The 18,966-nt window shown below is 42.5% G+C and overlaps 1 protein-coding gene across 2 annotated transcripts in view; it reads left to right on the top strand.

The window, feature by feature from the left end:
• Nucleotides 1-13,501, top strand: part of PSTPIP2 (proline-serine-threonine phosphatase interacting protein 2) — a 91,555-nt gene extending 78,054 nt beyond the window's left edge. Inside the window, exons 10-15 of one of the 2 annotated variants that reach the window (XM_010386827.2) lie at nucleotides 3,322-3,420; nucleotides 5,902-5,998; nucleotides 6,121-6,202; nucleotides 7,333-7,367; nucleotides 9,325-9,382; nucleotides 12,642-13,501. In XM_010386827.2, coding sequence (XP_010385129.1) covers nucleotides 3,322-3,420; nucleotides 5,902-5,998; nucleotides 6,121-6,202; nucleotides 7,333-7,367; nucleotides 9,325-9,374 — 363 coding nt within the window. In that variant the 3' untranslated portion in view covers nucleotides 9,375-9,382; nucleotides 12,642-13,501. The remainder of the gene's footprint in view (nucleotides 1-3,321; nucleotides 3,421-5,901; nucleotides 5,999-6,120; nucleotides 6,203-7,332; nucleotides 7,368-9,324; nucleotides 9,383-12,641) is intronic. The other variant, XM_030926130.1, reaches the window with a different exon arrangement.
• The last annotated feature ends 5,465 nt before the right edge of the window (nucleotides 13,502-18,966 follow it).

The raw sequence follows: 18,966 nt of genomic DNA, 5'->3' as shown, positions 1-18,966 counted from the left end.
TGAGTCTCAAGCAATCCTTCCACCTTGGCCTCCTGAGTCGTCGGGGTTACAGGCGTGAGCCACCATGCAAGGCTGGAGGGTATTTTTTTCTTTTTTTTACTCTCCTCATACCTTCAGTTTCATCACTGCTCCCCTTCTTTTGCTGCAAATGACCTCACAATTTCCAAGAGAAAATAAAAAACGTAACTTGGAAGCTTCCTTAATTTTCTGTCACCCTGCCTACACATTTTCTTCCAGTGGTTCTCAAAGTGAGGTCCTAGGACCGGTAGCATCAGCATCACCTGGGAACTTGTTAGAAATGCAGGTTCTCTTGGGAGGCCGAGACGGGCGGATCACGAGGTCAGGAGATCGAGACCATCTTGGCTAACACTGTGAAACCCCGTCTCTACTAAAAAAATACAAAAAACTAGCTGGGCGAGGTGGCGGGCGCCTGTAGTCCCAGCTACTCGGGAGGCTGAGGCAGGAGAATGGCGTAAACCCAGGAGGCAGAGCTTGCAGTGAGCTGAGATCTGGCCACTGCACTCCAGCCCGGGCGACAGAGCGAGACTCCGTCTCAAAAAAAAAAAAAAAAAAAAAAAAAAAAAAAAAAAAAAAAAAAGAAATGCAGGTTCTCAGACCCACCTCAGACCTACAGAATCAGAAACTCTGGGGGTAGAGCCCAGCAATCTCTGTGCTAATAAGCCTTCCAAGTGATTCTGATGTGAATTCAAGTACGAGAATTGTTGGCAGACATGCCTGCCCCACTCCTTTTTTCTCCTTAGCATGGAAAAGGGGCTATTCCTTCCTCGTTCAAGATCTTTTTTCATCCATCTTGCCTTTCCCCACCTTCTTGGACATAGAGAACTTGTCAACTTCTGTTATCTTGCACACAGACTCAGCTCTTTCCTAGCTTTAAGACCCACCAGTTCGGCCAGGCATGGTGGCTCATGCCTATAATCCCAGCACTTTGAGAGGCCAAGGCAGGCAGATCACCTGAGGTCAAGAGTTCAAGACCAGCCTGGCCAACATAGTGAAACCAGTCTCTACTGAAAATACAAAAATTAACTGGGTGTGGTGGCAAGCACCTGTAATCCCAGCTACTTGGGAGGCTGAGGTGGGAAAATCACTCGAGCCCGGGAGGTGGAGGTTGCAGTGAGCTGAGATCATGCCACTACACTCTAGCCTGGGTAACAGAGTTAGACTCCATCTCAAAAAACCCCAAAAATAATAATAATAAAAAAAAACCCAGTAGTTCTTGCTTTCTATCTACGACCCTACTTACCCCCACCCTTCTTCACAGCCACGCTTTTTGAAGGAGCTGTCTCCAAGTCCTTGTTGTCCTGTCTGTCCCAGCCTACAGCATCTGGGATTTGCTTCCTTGCAGCTGCTGTCTTGGAGGGCACCAGCAATCCCTTGGCATGAGGGCCAGTGGGCCTTTGCAGTTTCTAATCTTATTTGACCTCTCTCTGCCATCTGATACTGTGGGTCATTATGCTTCTCCTAAAACACTGTTTTCTGCTTTACTTTAGTAACTCCACACTCTTAAGGAAAAGCCTAGAATGAGGCCATTTTAAAATAAGGTTTAAAAACATGTAAAGCAGTATCATATACATTTTATGGATACATATATAACGTAAAAACCTGCATAAAGGCCAGGCACAGTGGCTCACGCCTGTAATCCCAGCACTTTCAGAGGATGACATGGGTGGATTGTTTGAGCCCAGGAGTTCAAGACCAGCCTGGGCAACACAGTGAAATTTTGTCTCTACAAAGAAATATAAAAATTAGTCAGGCATGGTGGCAGAGGCTACTTGGGAACCTGAGGCGGGAGAATTAGTTGAGCCCGTGAGTTTGAAGGTCAGTGAGCCATGAGCGCACCACTGCTCTCCAGCCTAGGTGACAAAGTGAGACCCTATCTCAAAACAAAACAAAATAAAACCCCCCAAAACCAAACAACAAAACAACCCCTCCCCATAAAACAAAACAAAACAAAACAAAACACCTGCGTAAGAATGATACAATTCAGGATAATGGCTATCTGGGGAAGGAGGAAGGTGATAGAAACTGGGTAAATCACACAGGGGCTTTTACAGAATCTGAAACAAATATGGCTAAAGTTTTTGACAAAGCTGGGTAGTTGGTATATAGGTATTTATGATACTGCTATCTGATTCTATGTGAAATATCCCATAACAAAACTAATGTAATATTAATAAATTATTATACTATGTTATATAGACATAAAAATATTTAGAGGTGAAATAATGCATTTGTTTCAAAATACTCCAGACAAGTAGGGTAATTGGTAGAGATATAGATAAAACAGAATTGGTTGTGAGTTGATAAATGTTTAAGCTGGTGATGAGTATGTAGGGATTCATCATACTATCTGTACCTCTCTACTCTTGTATATGTTTGAAGTTTTGTTTTATTTTATAATAAGTTTTAAAATGTAGCAAATTTTAAAAGGCATTCAAAATTTTATGGTTTTGAATAAAACCTATAGTATGAGATATGAAATTGAATCAGAAACTATGGAGGTAGAGCCCAGCAATCTCTATGCTAATAAACCTTGCAAGTGATTCTGATGTGAATTCAAGTATGAGAACCACTTACAGCCATGCCTGTCCCCATCCTTTTCTCCTCATAGAGTGGCAAAGGGGCTGTGGTGTATAAAAGCTATGGTATATAAAATTCATTCATGTTAAAAATAGCTATGGTATTCAATATTTTAAAAACACACTGATATATCACATCCACTGTTGAATAGAATGCCATCTGCTTCATAGAATAGCTTGATTTTTCTAAAGGTGATATTTGTTTATATCCAAAAAACTATCTCAGGCAGACTTTTATTTTAACTCTTTTATTAAGGAAAAACAATTAAACATACACAAAGGTAGAAGACAAGTACATGGCCTCCCATGTACTCATCAACCAACATCAACAGTTATGACCATCTTGCCAGTTAAACTCATTCATTCCAGGGTGGGAGGGGCAGCATGTTGAATCTGAGGCTCTGGCAGGCTGCTCAGGTGGAGATGTTGTTAGATATTTGGAAATGTCAGTAGGAACTCAGTTAGAACATTGGTATCTGGGATCATCATTACTTTTTATCCTCAGAACTATTTCGAAGCCTGTTTGTGTTACTATATTAGGATTTGTTTGCATTCTTTGTGGTATGAGTTTATGAGCATCCTCAGTGGTGGGGGAGAAGTATTCTAAATTGTACAATAAGTTTATAGATAACTAAAGGTTGACACTGTTTCTTAAGTCACAGCCAGCCAAAATGAATGGCCCTTTTCCTTGCATATTTATGTACATGTAGCTATTTTTCTGTAGGCATTTGAGGCTCAAGAATGTGAACGAATAAACTTCTTCCGGAATGCATTGTGGTTACATGTGAATCAGCTGTCACAACAATGTGTCACCAGTGATGAAGTAAGTCAGAGGCATCCACTGAGGATTGTCCTGTGCATGTTGGATACATTAGAGTAGAAGGAACTATAGATACTGATTGGTTCACTTCGCCCCTGGTGAGGTAAGGTTACTTGCCTAAGGCCATACAGTGAGTTGATAGAAGGATCCAGACAACATGTAACCTGACTCCTGGCTCTTTTGCCACCATGATTTTCTCATTAAGAGATTCATGGCTGGGAGCAGTGGTTCACACCTGTGATCCCAGAACTTTGGGAGGCTGAGGCGAGTGGATCACCCAAGGTCAGGAGTTTGAGACCAGCCTGGCCAACATGGTGAAACCCTGTCTCTACTAAAAATGCAAAAATTAGCTGGGCATGGTGGTTATTTATATATATATAAATAATAATATATATCTTATTTATATATATATATCTTATTTATATATATATAAATAAGAAATTCATAGTTAGGGCACAAAAGAAAAATTCAGAGTTAGGGCAGGAGAACAGATAGAATCCAAATATAGTTTCATGTACGGAAGACAGATGTCACAGCATGTATGTGCATCCCAGACACGGCTCCATTCTGGAATGGGGTCACTCCAGGACAGCACTAAATACTAGGACACTGACCCTTTCCCAGGCTAATGGTTGCTCCAGGGCTCAGACTTACTTCAACAGTATTCACTGGTCCATTGTCCAGGCTTAAGCCATTGTCCAGGCTTAACCTGTACACAGCAATAGTAATGGGCTCCCCACATCTCAGAGGCGTCAAATCAAGTTATCACAACCTTCTTTGCTAAGGTGTAGCCACTCTCACTTAGAGGAGACATTCACCTTAGAAGAACAACTAAACACCCAGAAAACCGATAGGATTGAATGGAAAACTCTTCTTTAAGTAATTGTCTTTGCATTTGTGTGTGGCATTGGTTTTGTGCCATAGGATTTGATATCTACTCTTTGGTTTCATCAGTATTTTTAAGTTTTATCCAAGGCTGGGTGCGGTGGCTCATGCTTGTAATCCCAGCACTTTAGGAGGCCAAGGTGGGCGGATCACCTGAGGTCAGGAGTTTGAGCCAGCCTAGCCAACATGGTGAAACCCCGTCTCTACTAAAAATACAAAAATTAGCAGGCATGGTGGTGCATAGTGCCAGCTACTAGGGGGGCTGAGACAGGAGAATCGCTTGAACCCAGGAGGCAGAGGTTGCAGTGAGCCAAGATCATGCCACTGTACTCCAGCCTGGGTGACACAGTGAGACTCCGTCTCAAAAAAAAAAAAAAAAAAAAAAAATTCAGCCAAGACTTTTGTCCTGCCACAAAGATACATTTTCTGTCATCTTTAAAAAATTAATAGCAGATGTAGGTGAGGCACGGTGGCTCACACCTGTAATCCTAGCACTTTGGGAGGCCAAGGCAGGCAGATTGCCTGTGGTCAGGAGCTCGAGACCAGTCTGACCAACATGGTGAAACCCATTTCTAGTAAAAATACAGGCCGGGCGCGGTGGCTCAAGCCTGTAATCCCAGCACTTTGGGAGGCCGAGGCGGGCGGATCACGAGGTCAGGAGATCGAGACCATCCTGGCTAACACGGTGAAACCCCGTCTCTACTAAAAAAAAAATACAAAAAACTAGCCGGGCGAGGTGGCGGGCGCCTGTAGTCCCAGCTACTCGGGAGGCTGAGGCAGGAGAATGGTGTAAACCCGGGAGGCGGAGTTTGCAGTGAGCTGAGATCTGGCCACTGCACTCCAGCCTGGGTGACAGAGCGAGACTCCTTCTCAAAAAAAAAAAAAAAAAAAAAATACAAAAAAAATTAGCTGGACGTGGTGGCATGCGTCTGTAATCCCAGCTACTCGGGAGGCTGAGGTAGGGGAATTGCTTCAACCAGGGAGGTGGAGGTTGCAGTGAGCTGAGATCGTGTCACTCTACTCCAGCCTGGGTGACAGAGCAAGACTCTGTCTTAAAAAAAAAAAGAAATAATAAAATAAAAAAAAATTAATAGCAGATGTGCATCAGAGAAAAGCTCTAATATGAATCTGGGACTTTGGAATGTGTTCTTTTATTTTTCAAAACAAGAAAATTTGGAAGAGTCAGCTCTCTATCAAACCCATGGTTTTTTTTGTTGTTGATGTTTTTTTTTTTTTTTTTGAAATGGAGTCTCACACTATCGCCTGGGGTTGGAGTGCAGTGGCACGATCTCGGCTCACTGCAACCTCCGCTTCCTGGGTTCAAGCAATTCTTCTGCCTCAGCCTCCCAAGTAACTAGGATTACAGGCGCCCACCACCACACCTGGCTAATTTTTTGTATTTTAAACAGAGATGGGGTTTCACTATGTTGGCCGGGCTGGTCTCGAACTCCTGATCTTGTGATCCGCCCACCTCAGCCTCCCAAAATGCTGGGATTACAGACATGAGCCACCGCGCCCTGCCTCAAACCCATGTTTTTAAGGAGCTGTGTCACAATTATCTCAACATACTTCTACCTATTAATTGACCTTTTTTATTAGATGTACGAACAAGTCCGAAAGAGTTTAGAAATGTGCAGCATTCAGAAGGACATTGAATACTTTGTGAATCAACGCAAAACTGGACAGATTCCACCAGGTGAATGGGGTGGTGGGGTGGGGCGTGTTATTTACACAATTCTATTAGCCTTTCTTGTTAGATGTCATTAAGGATGAAAGATGCCTGCCTCTTCATGTTCTGTTTCTTGGTGACTCTCCTAGCACCCATCATGTATGAGAATTTCTACTCCCCCCAGAAGAATGTAGTCCCACCGGGAAAGGCTACAGGGCCTAACTTGGCAAGGTAATAATAATAACCAGCTGCCTTTCACATGAAGAAAATTACTTTCAGCAAACATTGTTATCATGACTATTCTAAGACTTGTTGGAATTGGAATATATCTACTACTGCATCTGCTTAATAAGGCTGCTTGCTTTTTGGAAATGGTATTTTTAGGACAAATATTAAGTGGATTTTAATAGTCATAGTTTAGGGAGGAGTATATCATGCATGAACTTGATCATTACTGTTCATGTATGAATCCTATACTTTTCTTATAGCCTGTAGAAAGCAGGGGTCAGCAAACTATGGCCCCTGAGAGTTAAATTCATTTTTGTAGGGCCTGTGAGTTAAGAATAGTCTTTACATTTTTAAATGGCTGGAAAAAAGACGATACTATTTTGTGACATGTGAGAATTATTTGAATTTCAAATTTCAGTGTTCCTCTATCAAGTTTTATGGGCACACAAGCACCCTCACTCACTGAGGTTTTGTCTATGGCTGCTTTGCCACTAGAGATGAGTAGAGTTGCAAGAGAGACAGTATGTGGCTAGCAAAGTCTAAATCATTTATTACTTGGCCCTTTACTCAAAAAGTTCACTGCCGTTCATGTAAAGGATCCTGCGGGAAGAGAAACTTCTGTTTGACATAGTCAGCTTGCAGTCTAAGCTTTTGAATTTTCACTCCAGTTTTGTTAAAGATGAGGAGTGCCTGGGAAGGATTGCATGATCATTATCAATATTTAAGCCTGTCAGGCACTGTTTAAAACCGTTAGTGTGAATTAGCTGATTTAATCCCCACAGTGAGGTAGGAGCTGTTTATACTTCCTATTTTACGTATGAGGATGTGGATGTTCAAGGCACTCAGGGAGTCTTTCCCACACAGCTAAGATTTTAATCCTGCCAGTCTAGGCTGTGGGGATAAGGCTCTGTGCTACTAATCACTGTGCATGCTGCCTCTTGCCATAATAGAACGTCTGCAACGTAGATTTCCGTAGGTCAGTGCTACAGATCATTTGCTTTAGGTGAGCTTTCTTGACCCTCCAGTGCAGAAACCAGATCTGATTAGAGTACAATAGGCTTGTAGCAAGAAGTAAAAAAATTATAAAAATAACAAGAACTTATCTAAAATACTTTGGTTTTCATTTCTTACAGGAGAGGACCCCTCCCAATTCCTAAAACCTCACCAGGTATGCCACTAAAAATGGTCTTTTGAAATTCTTATATTGCAAGGCAGGCGGATCACTTGAGGTCAGGAGTTCGAGACCAGCCTGGACAACATGGTGAAACCCTATCTCCCTAAAAATACAAAAATTAGCTGGGTGTGGTGGCGCGTGCCTGTAATCCCAGCTACTCAGGAGACTGAGGCACGAGTTTTGTTTGAACCTGGGAGGTGGAGGATGCAGTGAGCCGAGATTGCACCACTGCGCTCCAGCCTGGGTGACACAGTCAAACTGTGTCAAAAACAAAAAAAAAAAAACAAACAAACAGAAAACAACAACAAAATTCTTATATTGGGTTTTCTTTAAAATTAAATAGCTAGAACTTTGAAATAAAGGGAATGAAAGGATTAAATAGAATCAAATTCCCAAGGGAATGAGCCTCTATTAGAATCTTACTATAATACTACTTGTCACAGAGTGGAATATGGTAACTGGTGGTCTGTTTTGTAGCTTATCCAAGATAATTGTGTTACTGACATACCAAAATAAACTTATTGCAAGCAAATTTTACCTAAAAGATTATTTCAACTTGGACTGTGAGAACAGCAGAACTGAGATATAGTTCCCCTTGGGTTACACAGAAATACAATTTACAGAAGGCATGGACATCAGGAAACATGTCACTTAATGTTATCTTTAATGAGAACTTTCACTAATCACAGTAGTCTCTCTCTTTCTTTGAACTCCTATGACACCTCTGGGAGAAGTACACATCTTAGCACTTCTTATTAGTTGTATGGGATGTGAGGGCAGTCTGGCTGCAACATCTGTCAGCCTATTGTTTCCTAGGGTTGATTTGGCACATCTGGCTGGCTAGGCGGGTGTCCACTTCCTCCCTCACCAGTCCATGTGCGTCCCTGCCGAAGCTATGTGCTCAGTCAAAGAGCATGACCATTCCTGATAGAGGAGGGTCAGTCTTTGGTCAAGAGTATACAAATAGCTGCATTCCCCTGCAGCTACTCCAACTCTCATTAGTTGTATGCCTTGAATATTAATAAGATCCTGAGGTCAGGTACAACTTTATCTTCTGTATTACTCACAACACTTGACACAGTTCTGAGTAGATAGTAGGTGTTCAACATATATTTATTATTTGAGTAAAGAAAAGATATACCTATCCATGTTCAAGAGAATGAGTGTATTAATCTGTTTACATGCTGTTAATAAAGACATACCTGAGACTGGGAAGAAAAAGAGGCTTAATTGGACTTACAGCTCCACATGGCTGGGGGAGCCTCAGAATCATGGTGGGAGGTGAAAGGCACTTCTTACATGGTGGTGGCAAGAGAAAATGAAGAAGATGCAAAAGCAGAAACCATTGATAAAACTGTCAGATCTCGTGAGACTTATTCACTACCACTTCAACATTGTGTGGGAAACTGCCCCCGTGACTCAAATTATCTCCCACTGGGTCCTTCTCACAACAGGTGGAAATTATGGGAGGTACAATTCAAGATGAGATTTGGGTGGGGACACAGAGCCAAAACCTATCAATAAGGGAGGAGTTCAGCTTATGCTGTACTTAACAGTTTACTAAAAATTTAGTGATGGAAAAAAAATGTAGTGGCTGAAATTCTATCTTTGAACAATATGAAGAGTTAAGGTATTTTATTTCTTGTTGCTTTAGAATTACCACTTGGTAATGTAGGATGCTATTTCTGTCCATTTTTAAATATGATTTTACTGTGGGTACTGTACCTGAGCATTGCTGAAGAGGGCAAAGAAGTCAGAATAGTGATTTCCAGAATGTCCTCTGGTTTGGAGTAGTGACTACCATTTATAGTTTTTGTTGGCAGATCTATTTTCTCCTTACAAAATGGTAGTCACCAGAATCTCTAAGTGAGATGCCCTGGCTTGAAAAGGACTGAGATCTTATTATGAAAAATTGATGTTACTGTTGTTTTCTGTGTTCTGCCTTTTGCAGATGATCCTGATTACTCTTTGGTTGATGACTACAGTTTGCTCTATCAGTAACATCAATGGTAAGAACCTTTATTTTTCACGTAATTGAGTCACGTGTAGACTGGTAATTGTGCTGTTGAGGCCTTTGAAGTTTCTTTATAATACCACCACAAACTAGCAAGGCCTTGCATCAGGCAGGCACACTGGCCAGCATGCTGTCCCTTCAGGATGCCTCTCTGGATCCCACCGCTGGAAGCAGACTAGAGACCCCTCCATACCTATTTAAATGAGGCTATTTTCCTTCATTGATTATTCTGTAGTAACTCTTTATCTGCTTTTTGTTTGTTTGTTTGTTTCAAGGCAGAGTCTCGCTCTGTCACCCAGGCTGGAGTGCAGTGGTGCGATCTCAGCTCACTGTGATCTCCACCTCCTGGGTTCAAGTGATCCTCCCACCTCAGCCTCTTGAGTAGCTAGGATTACAGGTGCGCACCACCACATCCAGCTAATTTTTTTTGTATTTTTAGTAGAGACAGGGCTTCACCATGTTGGCCAGGCTGGTCTTGAACTCCTGACCTCAAGTGATCTACCTGCCTCAGCCTCCCAAAGTGCTGGGATTACAGGCATGAGCCACCATTGCTAGCCTTCTTTATCTACTCTTATTAAGCTCTTTTATAGTTATTACACACCTGGATTTAAGGCAGTTCTCATCAACAAAACACACATCATCCTCACTGTTAAAGTAATTTAGATTTTAGTTTACTCGTCCACCATCTAAAAGAGGAAAAGTCAAATAAAAAGAAGTGCACATGATATCACACTCACTGTACACACAAGGTCATCACAGAGGTCATCCTGCAGATTATTAATGCTCTGAACAAGCAAACCACGAGGATTCTTAGAAAAGGACTGAACACTGCTAAGCCAACTGCAGCTGCAAAGATATACTGCATGGTGACTCTTTTTCTTAGGCACTCAGGTGCTTGGAACATTCTCCAAGTCAAAATCATTCTTCACAGATGTGAAGAAATGCCTCAGAAGCCAAAGTAGCGATACTAAAAGAAACTCTTCATAAAGTATCATTCTTTTACCCCAATGGGCTTATCTTGGGGTAAAAGAATTATATAGGTACACACGAGCAAAGAAAAGGTCTGAAGAGATACATTCCTAAACAGGTAATATTTTTCCTTTCTGTTTTTGAATTTGTCTGCAATGAAAATGTGTTACTACTTTGACTAAAAACTGTTTTAAAGAGTTGGTCCACTTACATATTCCTGATCTCAGTGTGGACTGAGCTACACGTCTGAACTACACGTCTTCGCATTTCTTGTTACTTTATGCCCTAGATAATGGTGTCAGAAGACAAAGTGGCAGGCAGTGGGTGGGTGGGATGCCAGAAGTCAACTGAGAAAGGCAACAGCCCCTCTCTCACGCTTCCTGATTTGGTGTTGGTTACATATACTGTCCTTTATGAACCTAAACAGATTTTAACAGTGCTCCAGGGTGATTTTCTATAGTGTTCTATACCACCAAAGTGAGCACATCAAACATTGTTTGTCTCTAGTCCTCTAAAAACACCTACTTTGTGACTTATAGCCAACTGGCTATCTAGGACAGATGCCAACTTGTCCTAATTACATAAAAATAATCAGCTAATGACCGGGCACAGTGGCTCACATCTGTAATCCCAGCACTTTGGGAGGCCGAGGCAGGTGGATCACTTGAGACCAGCCTAGTCAACATGGTGAAACTCCATCTATACTAAAACAAAAAACTACAAAAAATTAGCCAGGCATGGTGGTGGGCACCTGTAGCCCCAGCTACTCAGGACCCTGAGGCAGGAGAATCACTTGAACCCGGGAGGTGGAGGTGGTAGTGAGCTGAGATCGCGCCACTGCACTCCAGCCTGGGCAACAGAGAGAGACTCAGTCTAAAAAAAAAAAAAAATCAGCTAGTTTCTATTATATTTAAACATAAGTCTTTAAATTGCTTAATATATTTAATATTTAAGCAACTTTGCTATAAAATATATGGAACTTGAAGACATAAAGTACCCTGTTCTCTAACTGTATATAACTTCAGACCTACAAATCTACAAATAAATTCTAGTCTTTACAGTCATCATTTCTTCTTCGTTTCATAAGCCTCCCTCTTTCTCATGGAAAGGGGCAAGGCCCTAGTTAAGGTAGAGTGGAAACCTGGTAAATCAATGACTTGGAATTCAGAGGTGGCACCTGCTCTCTGGAGCACTGTGTAGATAATGGGCAGGCCATTGGCAGTCCTAAGTGTTTCTTTTTATTTTTTACCTCTTTCTTTTCTGTCCTTACTTGTTTGGGTAAAGAATATATTCTAGTAGCTTAATAGTACCACTTGACCCAACAACTGTAGTTCCTCAGAGTCGAAGAATGTGATGTTTGAATGCAAGATGCTAGTGCCAACACATTTACTTGAGTTATATCATTTCACTGGAGTTCACTGGAATCTGTGCCCATTCAATGAGTTGGGGTTCAACATATACATCAATTTCAGAAAATTTTAGAAAAGGGAGTATATAACACATTCATATTCAATATACGACATATACTGAATTTCAGAAAATTTTAAAGAAGGGAGTCTAATTTAGTGAGTAACTTACTAAGCAACTTATCATAACAATTAAAATAGTTTGAGTGAAGTTTTGGAAAATAAATTTAAACAGGGTCCCAGCACGGTAGCTCATGCCTGTAATTCTAGCACTTTGGGAGGCCAAGATGGGCGGATCACCTGAGGTCAGGAGTTTGAGACCAGCCTGGTCAACACGGTGAAACCCTATCTCTACTAAAAATACAAAAACTAGCCAGGCGCAGTGGCGGGTGCCTGTAATCCCAGCTATTTGGGAGGCTGAGGCAGGAGAATCACTTGAAGTCGGGAGGTGGAGGTTGCAGTGAGCTGAGGTTGCACCACTGTACTCCAGCCTGGATAACACAGCAAGACTCTCTCTCAAAAAAAAAAAAAAAAAAAAAAAAAAAAAAATTGAAACAGGAAGAGTTAGGAATTTATGATTTGTTTTGTAGTTGCTGATTTTAGCTGCTATTCCTGTTGTTAATTCTAACATGTTTAGGTAAAGATAGATTGAAAATTTCAAATTTAAAATATGTATAAAAATGTAAATGTATGTATTATTTACCACAGAGCAATGCCTTTATCATCACATTCCATTTCTCATTGCTTGGAATACCCATTCCTCACCATTTGTTTTCCTTGGCCTGCACCCTTATTCTTGTTGAATATACTCTCAAGGTAGGAGAGAGTGTTGACAAGCACTGTTCATTCATATGAAATTTCTTTGTGATTCTCTTTCAGAAACCAGAGCTTTTTCCGGCAAGTGCTTCTATGACATGGAACGGGCACCCAGAGCAGCAGGACCTATAGCCACGTTATGTTAGTCATGAAGACTTTGAAGTGAACCCTTGCTATAATTTTTTAGAGATTTAAAATTTATGGTAGACATTGAGGACAACATAAGCAAGTAGAGTTCTGCAGTTTTTTGAAGTTTACAAATTGCCCCATTCTGAAGAATTATTCTTTCCCAGTTACTCAGGTTGTGAATGAATTAGGTTTTCAACATGGGAAGCATGAAATCCACTTCGGGATTTGGAGTGTCCACTTGAGGAGCAGAGGTGGCAGCAGAGGATTCCGAGCCACCAGCTGCAGTAGTAGCGCCTTTGGCTTTGGGCAGCCTGGCTGTGGAGTTTCCACGGCGACACACAGCCTCAGTGGTGCAAGATTTAAAATTAACTTCCTTTTTGGCTGGAAGACTTAGAAGCCAGCTGATCACACTTTCTCATTTTACAGATGAGGAAACAAAGCCTACAAGTGTGAAATTAATTTCCTTACAGTTTTCCTAGCTGATTAGGGACAGAACCAGAACTAGAGCCCAAGCCCAACCCACATCACCATTCTTCTAACCCTTCCTGAAGTTGTGATACTTATGCTGAAATTTAAGATGCCAAATATTTTTGCCAGCACTTTTTCAATTGAGAAAATCACCAGGGTTTAAATGTCAGATTTATTTTTATGTGGATCACTGTGTGTACTGAACTATAGCGCATGGTATTTAATCTAATCTAAGGAGCCACTGATTGTAAAACATGCCATTATTTTATGTTGCACTAAGAAGGTGGGGTCGAGGAGTTGCCAATAAAGTTGTGACAGACCATTGATGGCCAAGCCCATTTGAATTTAAGATGCTAAAGTATGAAAAAAAAATACATCCTAGAATCAATGAAATACCATATTTTGACTCCATTCCTCAAGATCATTTTAGAGTTACAAAACCAGTCCTCAGTTTTGGGTCTTCACAGAGAATCTTTCCCTTGCTAGACCCCAGAATTTTAAATGCATCCGTCTTACACTTTCACAAATATTTGGGTTTTCCTTTTTCACTCACAAACAGCAGGGAAGTCATGTACTTTTTGTACAACATCTGTGCACTGTGAGAAAATGGTACCTTTTGGTTATTGACAAGTTAAAATAGCTCTCTCAGTTTTTCAGTATTACAGAGAGCAAATAGTTTCCTCTCCAGCTCTGTGCAGTAGCTTTTCCAGAACTATGGACAAATTGATCGAAAGAAGGTTGATTATTTCCCCATCTTTTCTTCCCTTTTCCTTCCTTCCTTCCTTCCTTCCTCCCTCCCTCCCTCCCTCCCTCCCTCCCTCCCTCCCTCCCTCCCTTCCTTCCTTCCTTCCTTCCTTCCTTCCTTCCTTCCTTCCTTCCTTCCTTTCTTTCTTCTTCTTCTTTTTTTTTTTTTTTGAGACAGAGTCTCGCTCTGTTCCCCAGGCTGGAGTGCAGTGGCACGATCTTGGCTCACTGCAACCTTTGCCTCCCGGGTTCAAGTGATTCTCCTGCCTCAGCCTCCTGAGTAGGTGGGATTACAGGCACCTGCCACCACACCTGGCTAATTTTTTTGTATTTTTAGTAGAGATGGGATTTCACCATATTGGCCAGGTTGGTCTCGAACTCCTGACCTCAGGTGATCCACCTGCCTCAGCCTCCCAAAGTGCTGGGATTACAGGCGTGAGCCACTGCACCCGGCCTATTTCCCCATCTTTCATGTAAGGTGCCACTGAACATGACAGCTTCTTGTCATGGCAGGAAACTTGCATCAGTTGGATATCCTTTTGAGAAACTGAATTTTGCAAAGGGCCAAACTTCTCCAAACTGAACGGGCTCAGGAAATGTTCCTTCACACTCAGAACATTGTATTTTTAAGTACATTATTTATTGTTGGCAGTTCCTCAGGGATTTCCCTTTTCTCTGTATTGGTCAGTGTAGTTGATGTAAAACTGTTTTGTGGATGGAAAATATTTTTATTTTATTGCTCTTTTAGTTTGGTAGGTTAAATAAAGTTTCTTGGTAATTTGGGATTTGTTTCGTATTTTTGTGTTGACCATATCGCTCTTCCAAGCTTTATTTGACCCCTTGCCACATTTGTGATTGTTAGGCTTCAAAAAGACAAACTCCTGGTCAGGGAAGCCAAATGGAGATGGTGCCGAACTACTTTGCACTAATCCTTCAGAGGTCAGTTGCAGTGTTACTTCCTCTGGGAGACACCGTTTCTGCCTTCAGACTAGGTTGGATCCAACTACTATATCTCTCCGCCCCCTCCATTTTCCTTGTTATGATATGATTCACCTTTGAAATTAATTGTTCAAAGTCTGTCTTCCTTTTTAGACTGGAACCCCAATGGTAGCAGGGCTGTTGTCTATTCTTTTTCCTGCTGTATCTCCAGCACCTGGCACGTAGTAGTGACAATGAAAGAATTAGTGGCCTATAAGAAAACATAGCTAGAGAAACAACCACTTGAAAGAGAAATAAGAAGTGCAAAGTGAGTGAAGCCAGTCAAATGAGTACATGTGTTAAATTTAGTAAATGTGAGCTATTCTATAGACTGTTGGTATATTAATTTGGGTTCCATCAGAAGCAGACCCTGAGATAAGGATTTGTGTGCAAGTACTTTTTCCAAAAAGTACCAGTATGGAAGTGGGGACATGAAATAGGGAAAAGAAGAAAGGCAAAAAAAGCATGCTTTATGAAGTAAGCTACATGGCAGGCAGCTGGAGCTTACTCTTGTTGAAGACTCCCGGGAAACAGTGCAGAACACAACATTGGGGCCAGGCACGATGGCTCATGCCTGTAATCCCAGCACTTTGGGAGGCCGAGGTGGGCAGATCACCTGAGGTCAAGAGTTCCAGACTGGCATGGCCAACATGGTGAAATCCTGTCTCTACTGAAAATAAAAAAATTAGCCGGGCATGGTGGCACGTGCCTGTAATCCTAGCTACTCAAGAGACTGAGGCAGAAGAATCGCTTGAACCCGGGAGGTGGGGGTTGCAGTAAGCCAAGATCACACCACTGCACTCCAGCATGGGCAACAGAAAAGCTAAAACAAAACCAAAAAAACCCAAAAGAACACACACACACTTAGGAGATATTGACCTAAGCCGCAAGGGAGCTGGAGTATTTATTCACCAACTCTTGTCAGTCACTGGTTGCGAATACTCCCAGGAGGCATTAATTTCCTGGCACTTCTGGGCTGTCTCCAATGCTAGAGAATGGTCTGAGAGGGTCCTTAGGCAGGGACACAGTTCCTGACAGTTGGAACTGTGTGTTTAAGGAATTGAGAGGTACTGAGGGGATGTGGATGGGACGTTGACAGCATCTGACCCCCACATGGTTCAGACGCATCCATACCCCACATTTTACTCCATCCTAGCACTACTTCTTCAAGTCCCAACTTCCAAAAGCCAACCCACATACATATAAATGAAACAGTTAGCAGGACGAGCTATATTTCCTGGTCTTAGAGATAATCCTAAATCCATAATTGATATTCATCATCTCCTTCCTCCATTCCCTTTTATGGATGAATCGTGCACCCCACCGTCACACACAATTCATATGTTGAAGTCCCAACTGCTAGCCAGTACTTCAGAATTTGACCATGTTTGGAGATAGAGCCTTTAAAGAGGTGACTAAGTTGAAGGGAGGCTGTTGAGGTGGGGCCCTAATCCTAGTGACTGGTGTTCTTCTAAGAAGAAGAAGAGGCCAGGTGCGGTGGCTCACGCCTGTAATCTCAGCACTTTGGGAGGCCATGGCTGCCAGAACACTTGAGGTCAGGAGTTTGAGACCAGCCTGGCCAATATGGTGAAGCCCCATCTCTACTAAAATACAAAAATTAGCTGGGTGTGGTGGCAGGCACCTGTAATCCCAGCTACCTAAGAGGCTGAGGCAGGAGAATCACTTGAACCCCGGAAGCGGAGGTTGAAGCAGTGAGCCAAGATCACGCTACTGCACTCCAGCCTAGGTGACAGAGGGAGACTCTGTCTCAAAAAAAGAAAAAAAAAAAAAAAAAAAAAAAAAAAGAAGAGGAAGAGACAACAGGAGCACGTGTTTACAAAGGAATGAGCATGTGAAGAGGCAGCAAGAGGGTGGCCATCTGCCAGTGACAAGCCCAGGAAAGAGGCCTCAGAGGAAACCGACTCTGCACCTTGCTCTCCTTACTCTTGGACTTCCAGCCTCTGGAACAGAGAGAAAATAAATTTTGGTTGTCTAAACCACCCAATCTGTGTTTTTTTTTTTTTTTTTTTTTTTTTTTTTTTTTTTTTATGGCAGCCCTAGTGAACTAAGGCACAGACATTCTAGAATCCTCTTAAACTTGGCTAGTTCGTCTGCTTGTCTAGGTTGCTTGACTGGTGGGATAACCTGCATCTTCCTCCCCGGCGGCGGTGGTGGGGGAGGTGGTCTTAGCCCTGGTTATCAGGCTTTTGTCCCATTTGCTGAAATTGTCAGTTTATGTTAATTACCAGGCATGGGAACACAAGGAAGCACCCCAGGGAAACTCCTGCATTCCAGATATATTCATCCTTGCCCCCTTTTTCTCATGATACTAACTCCTGTTGGGATTGGTATGCCTCTCTTTATCTGCTGGTCTGTTGGTATGAGGAATCCCAATAGCCCAGGCATTGGCCATAGTTTTATGGAACCCTTTCTATATACCCTGGTATAGGTATCCCCTGCCAGCCTCCTAAAGTCAGGAGTTTTTGTCTGGCAGAGCCTAAAGTTGAAGGGATGGGAAGCACAAATTGCCCCGTGGGTCAGTGGGAGCTATAGTGACAGACACCACTCTTACCTCTTGGTGTCTGTGAGAAACAAACTCACCCATCCAAACCCAAAGAATGGACTCAGAGACTTGGAGAACATCACAAGTGAGACTTTTAATGACGGTCTTGCAAGATCAGGTGTCTGATGGGCAGGCACACCCAGCACAATTTCAACAGGCAATTTATCACCTAGTGCACAGGTTCCTCCCCTGGTTCCTCACAGGCTGAGTATGATGGGGTCACAATCTTCCTGGACATCGCCAATTGATTGTTGGGTAAAGGTTTTAGGTATTTTTTTAGGGTTGTCTTGCTGCATCTTGTTGCAGCCCACAATGCATTGCAATCCTAGCTCAGGTGCTGTTCAAGTATTGGACTTATAACCTAAATAGCTGGGCAGGCTGACAAGAACAGACAAAATGAACTACTGTGCAGGCTGGTAAACTTTCATCCTAGATTAAACTGCTTTGGTTCAGCTGAGGGCAACTAAGTTATGGGTAAGGCGGAGGCCAACAAGCAGGCGTTGGCTATCCAAGCGGAGGCCTCACATATCCTGTTTCTTTTGTAGTTTGCTGATCTAAGCCAGTTCAAGGCACTTTGTCTTGGAAATGGACCACTGTATACATAATTTTCTTCAGTTCCCAGACTGTGTTTTCCACCCGTTGGAGTCATAACATGCAGTACCAGATTGTGGTCATATAAACACCAATACCTCATCATCAGGGCCAGCACCCCAACTTTGCAAGGTATTATTCTCAAGCTGTTGCACCTTTAAGAGAACATTCCAGTGATTCTATCAGGACAGCAGCTTCTAGGTGATGCGGTACACAGTAGACAAAGGGGAACCGATGGGGATTTGTCCATGTCGTACCACCTTTGCCGTAAAGCGAATATCTCTTAGTGTAAGATTTGCGTTCTCAGCCAGATGTGGTGGCTCATGCCTGTAATCCCAGCACTTTGGGAGGCTGAGACAGGTGGATCACAAGATCAGGAGTTTGAGACCAGCCTGATCAACATGGTGAAACCCTCTCTCTACTAAAAATACAAAAAATTAGCCGGGTGTGGTGGCATGCATCTGTAATCCCAGCTACTCAGGAGGCTGAGGCAGGAGAATCGCTTGAACCCAGGAGGCAGAGGTTGCAGTGAGTCGAGGTCACGCCACTGCACTCCAGCCTGGGCAACAGAGCGAGACTCTGTCTCAAAAAAAAGAAAGAGAAAAAAAAAAGGTTTGCATTCTCAACGGGGGCAGTATTGCCACCAAGGGGGTGAAAATTGGTTATTGATAGACAAAACAAACCTTACTATTTTTATGTATAAAGCATGGATAAACATACACTGCATAAAAAGAAATACAGCTGTGCATGCTGGCTCACGCCTGTAAACCCAGCAATTTGGGAGGCCAAGGCGGGCAGATCACGAGGTCAGGGGTTCAAGACCAGCCTGGCCAACAGGGTGAAACCCCGTCTCTATTAAAATACAACCAATTAGCTGTGCGTAGTGGCAGGTGCCTGTAATCCCAGCTGCTCGGA

This window comes from Rhinopithecus roxellana, chromosome 21 (assembly GCF_007565055.1).
Source record: "Rhinopithecus roxellana isolate Shanxi Qingling chromosome 21, ASM756505v1, whole genome shotgun sequence".
Lineage (NCBI taxonomy): Eukaryota > Metazoa > Chordata > Mammalia > Primates > Cercopithecidae > Rhinopithecus > Rhinopithecus roxellana.
This window is presented reverse-complemented; position numbering and strand designations above follow the sequence as displayed.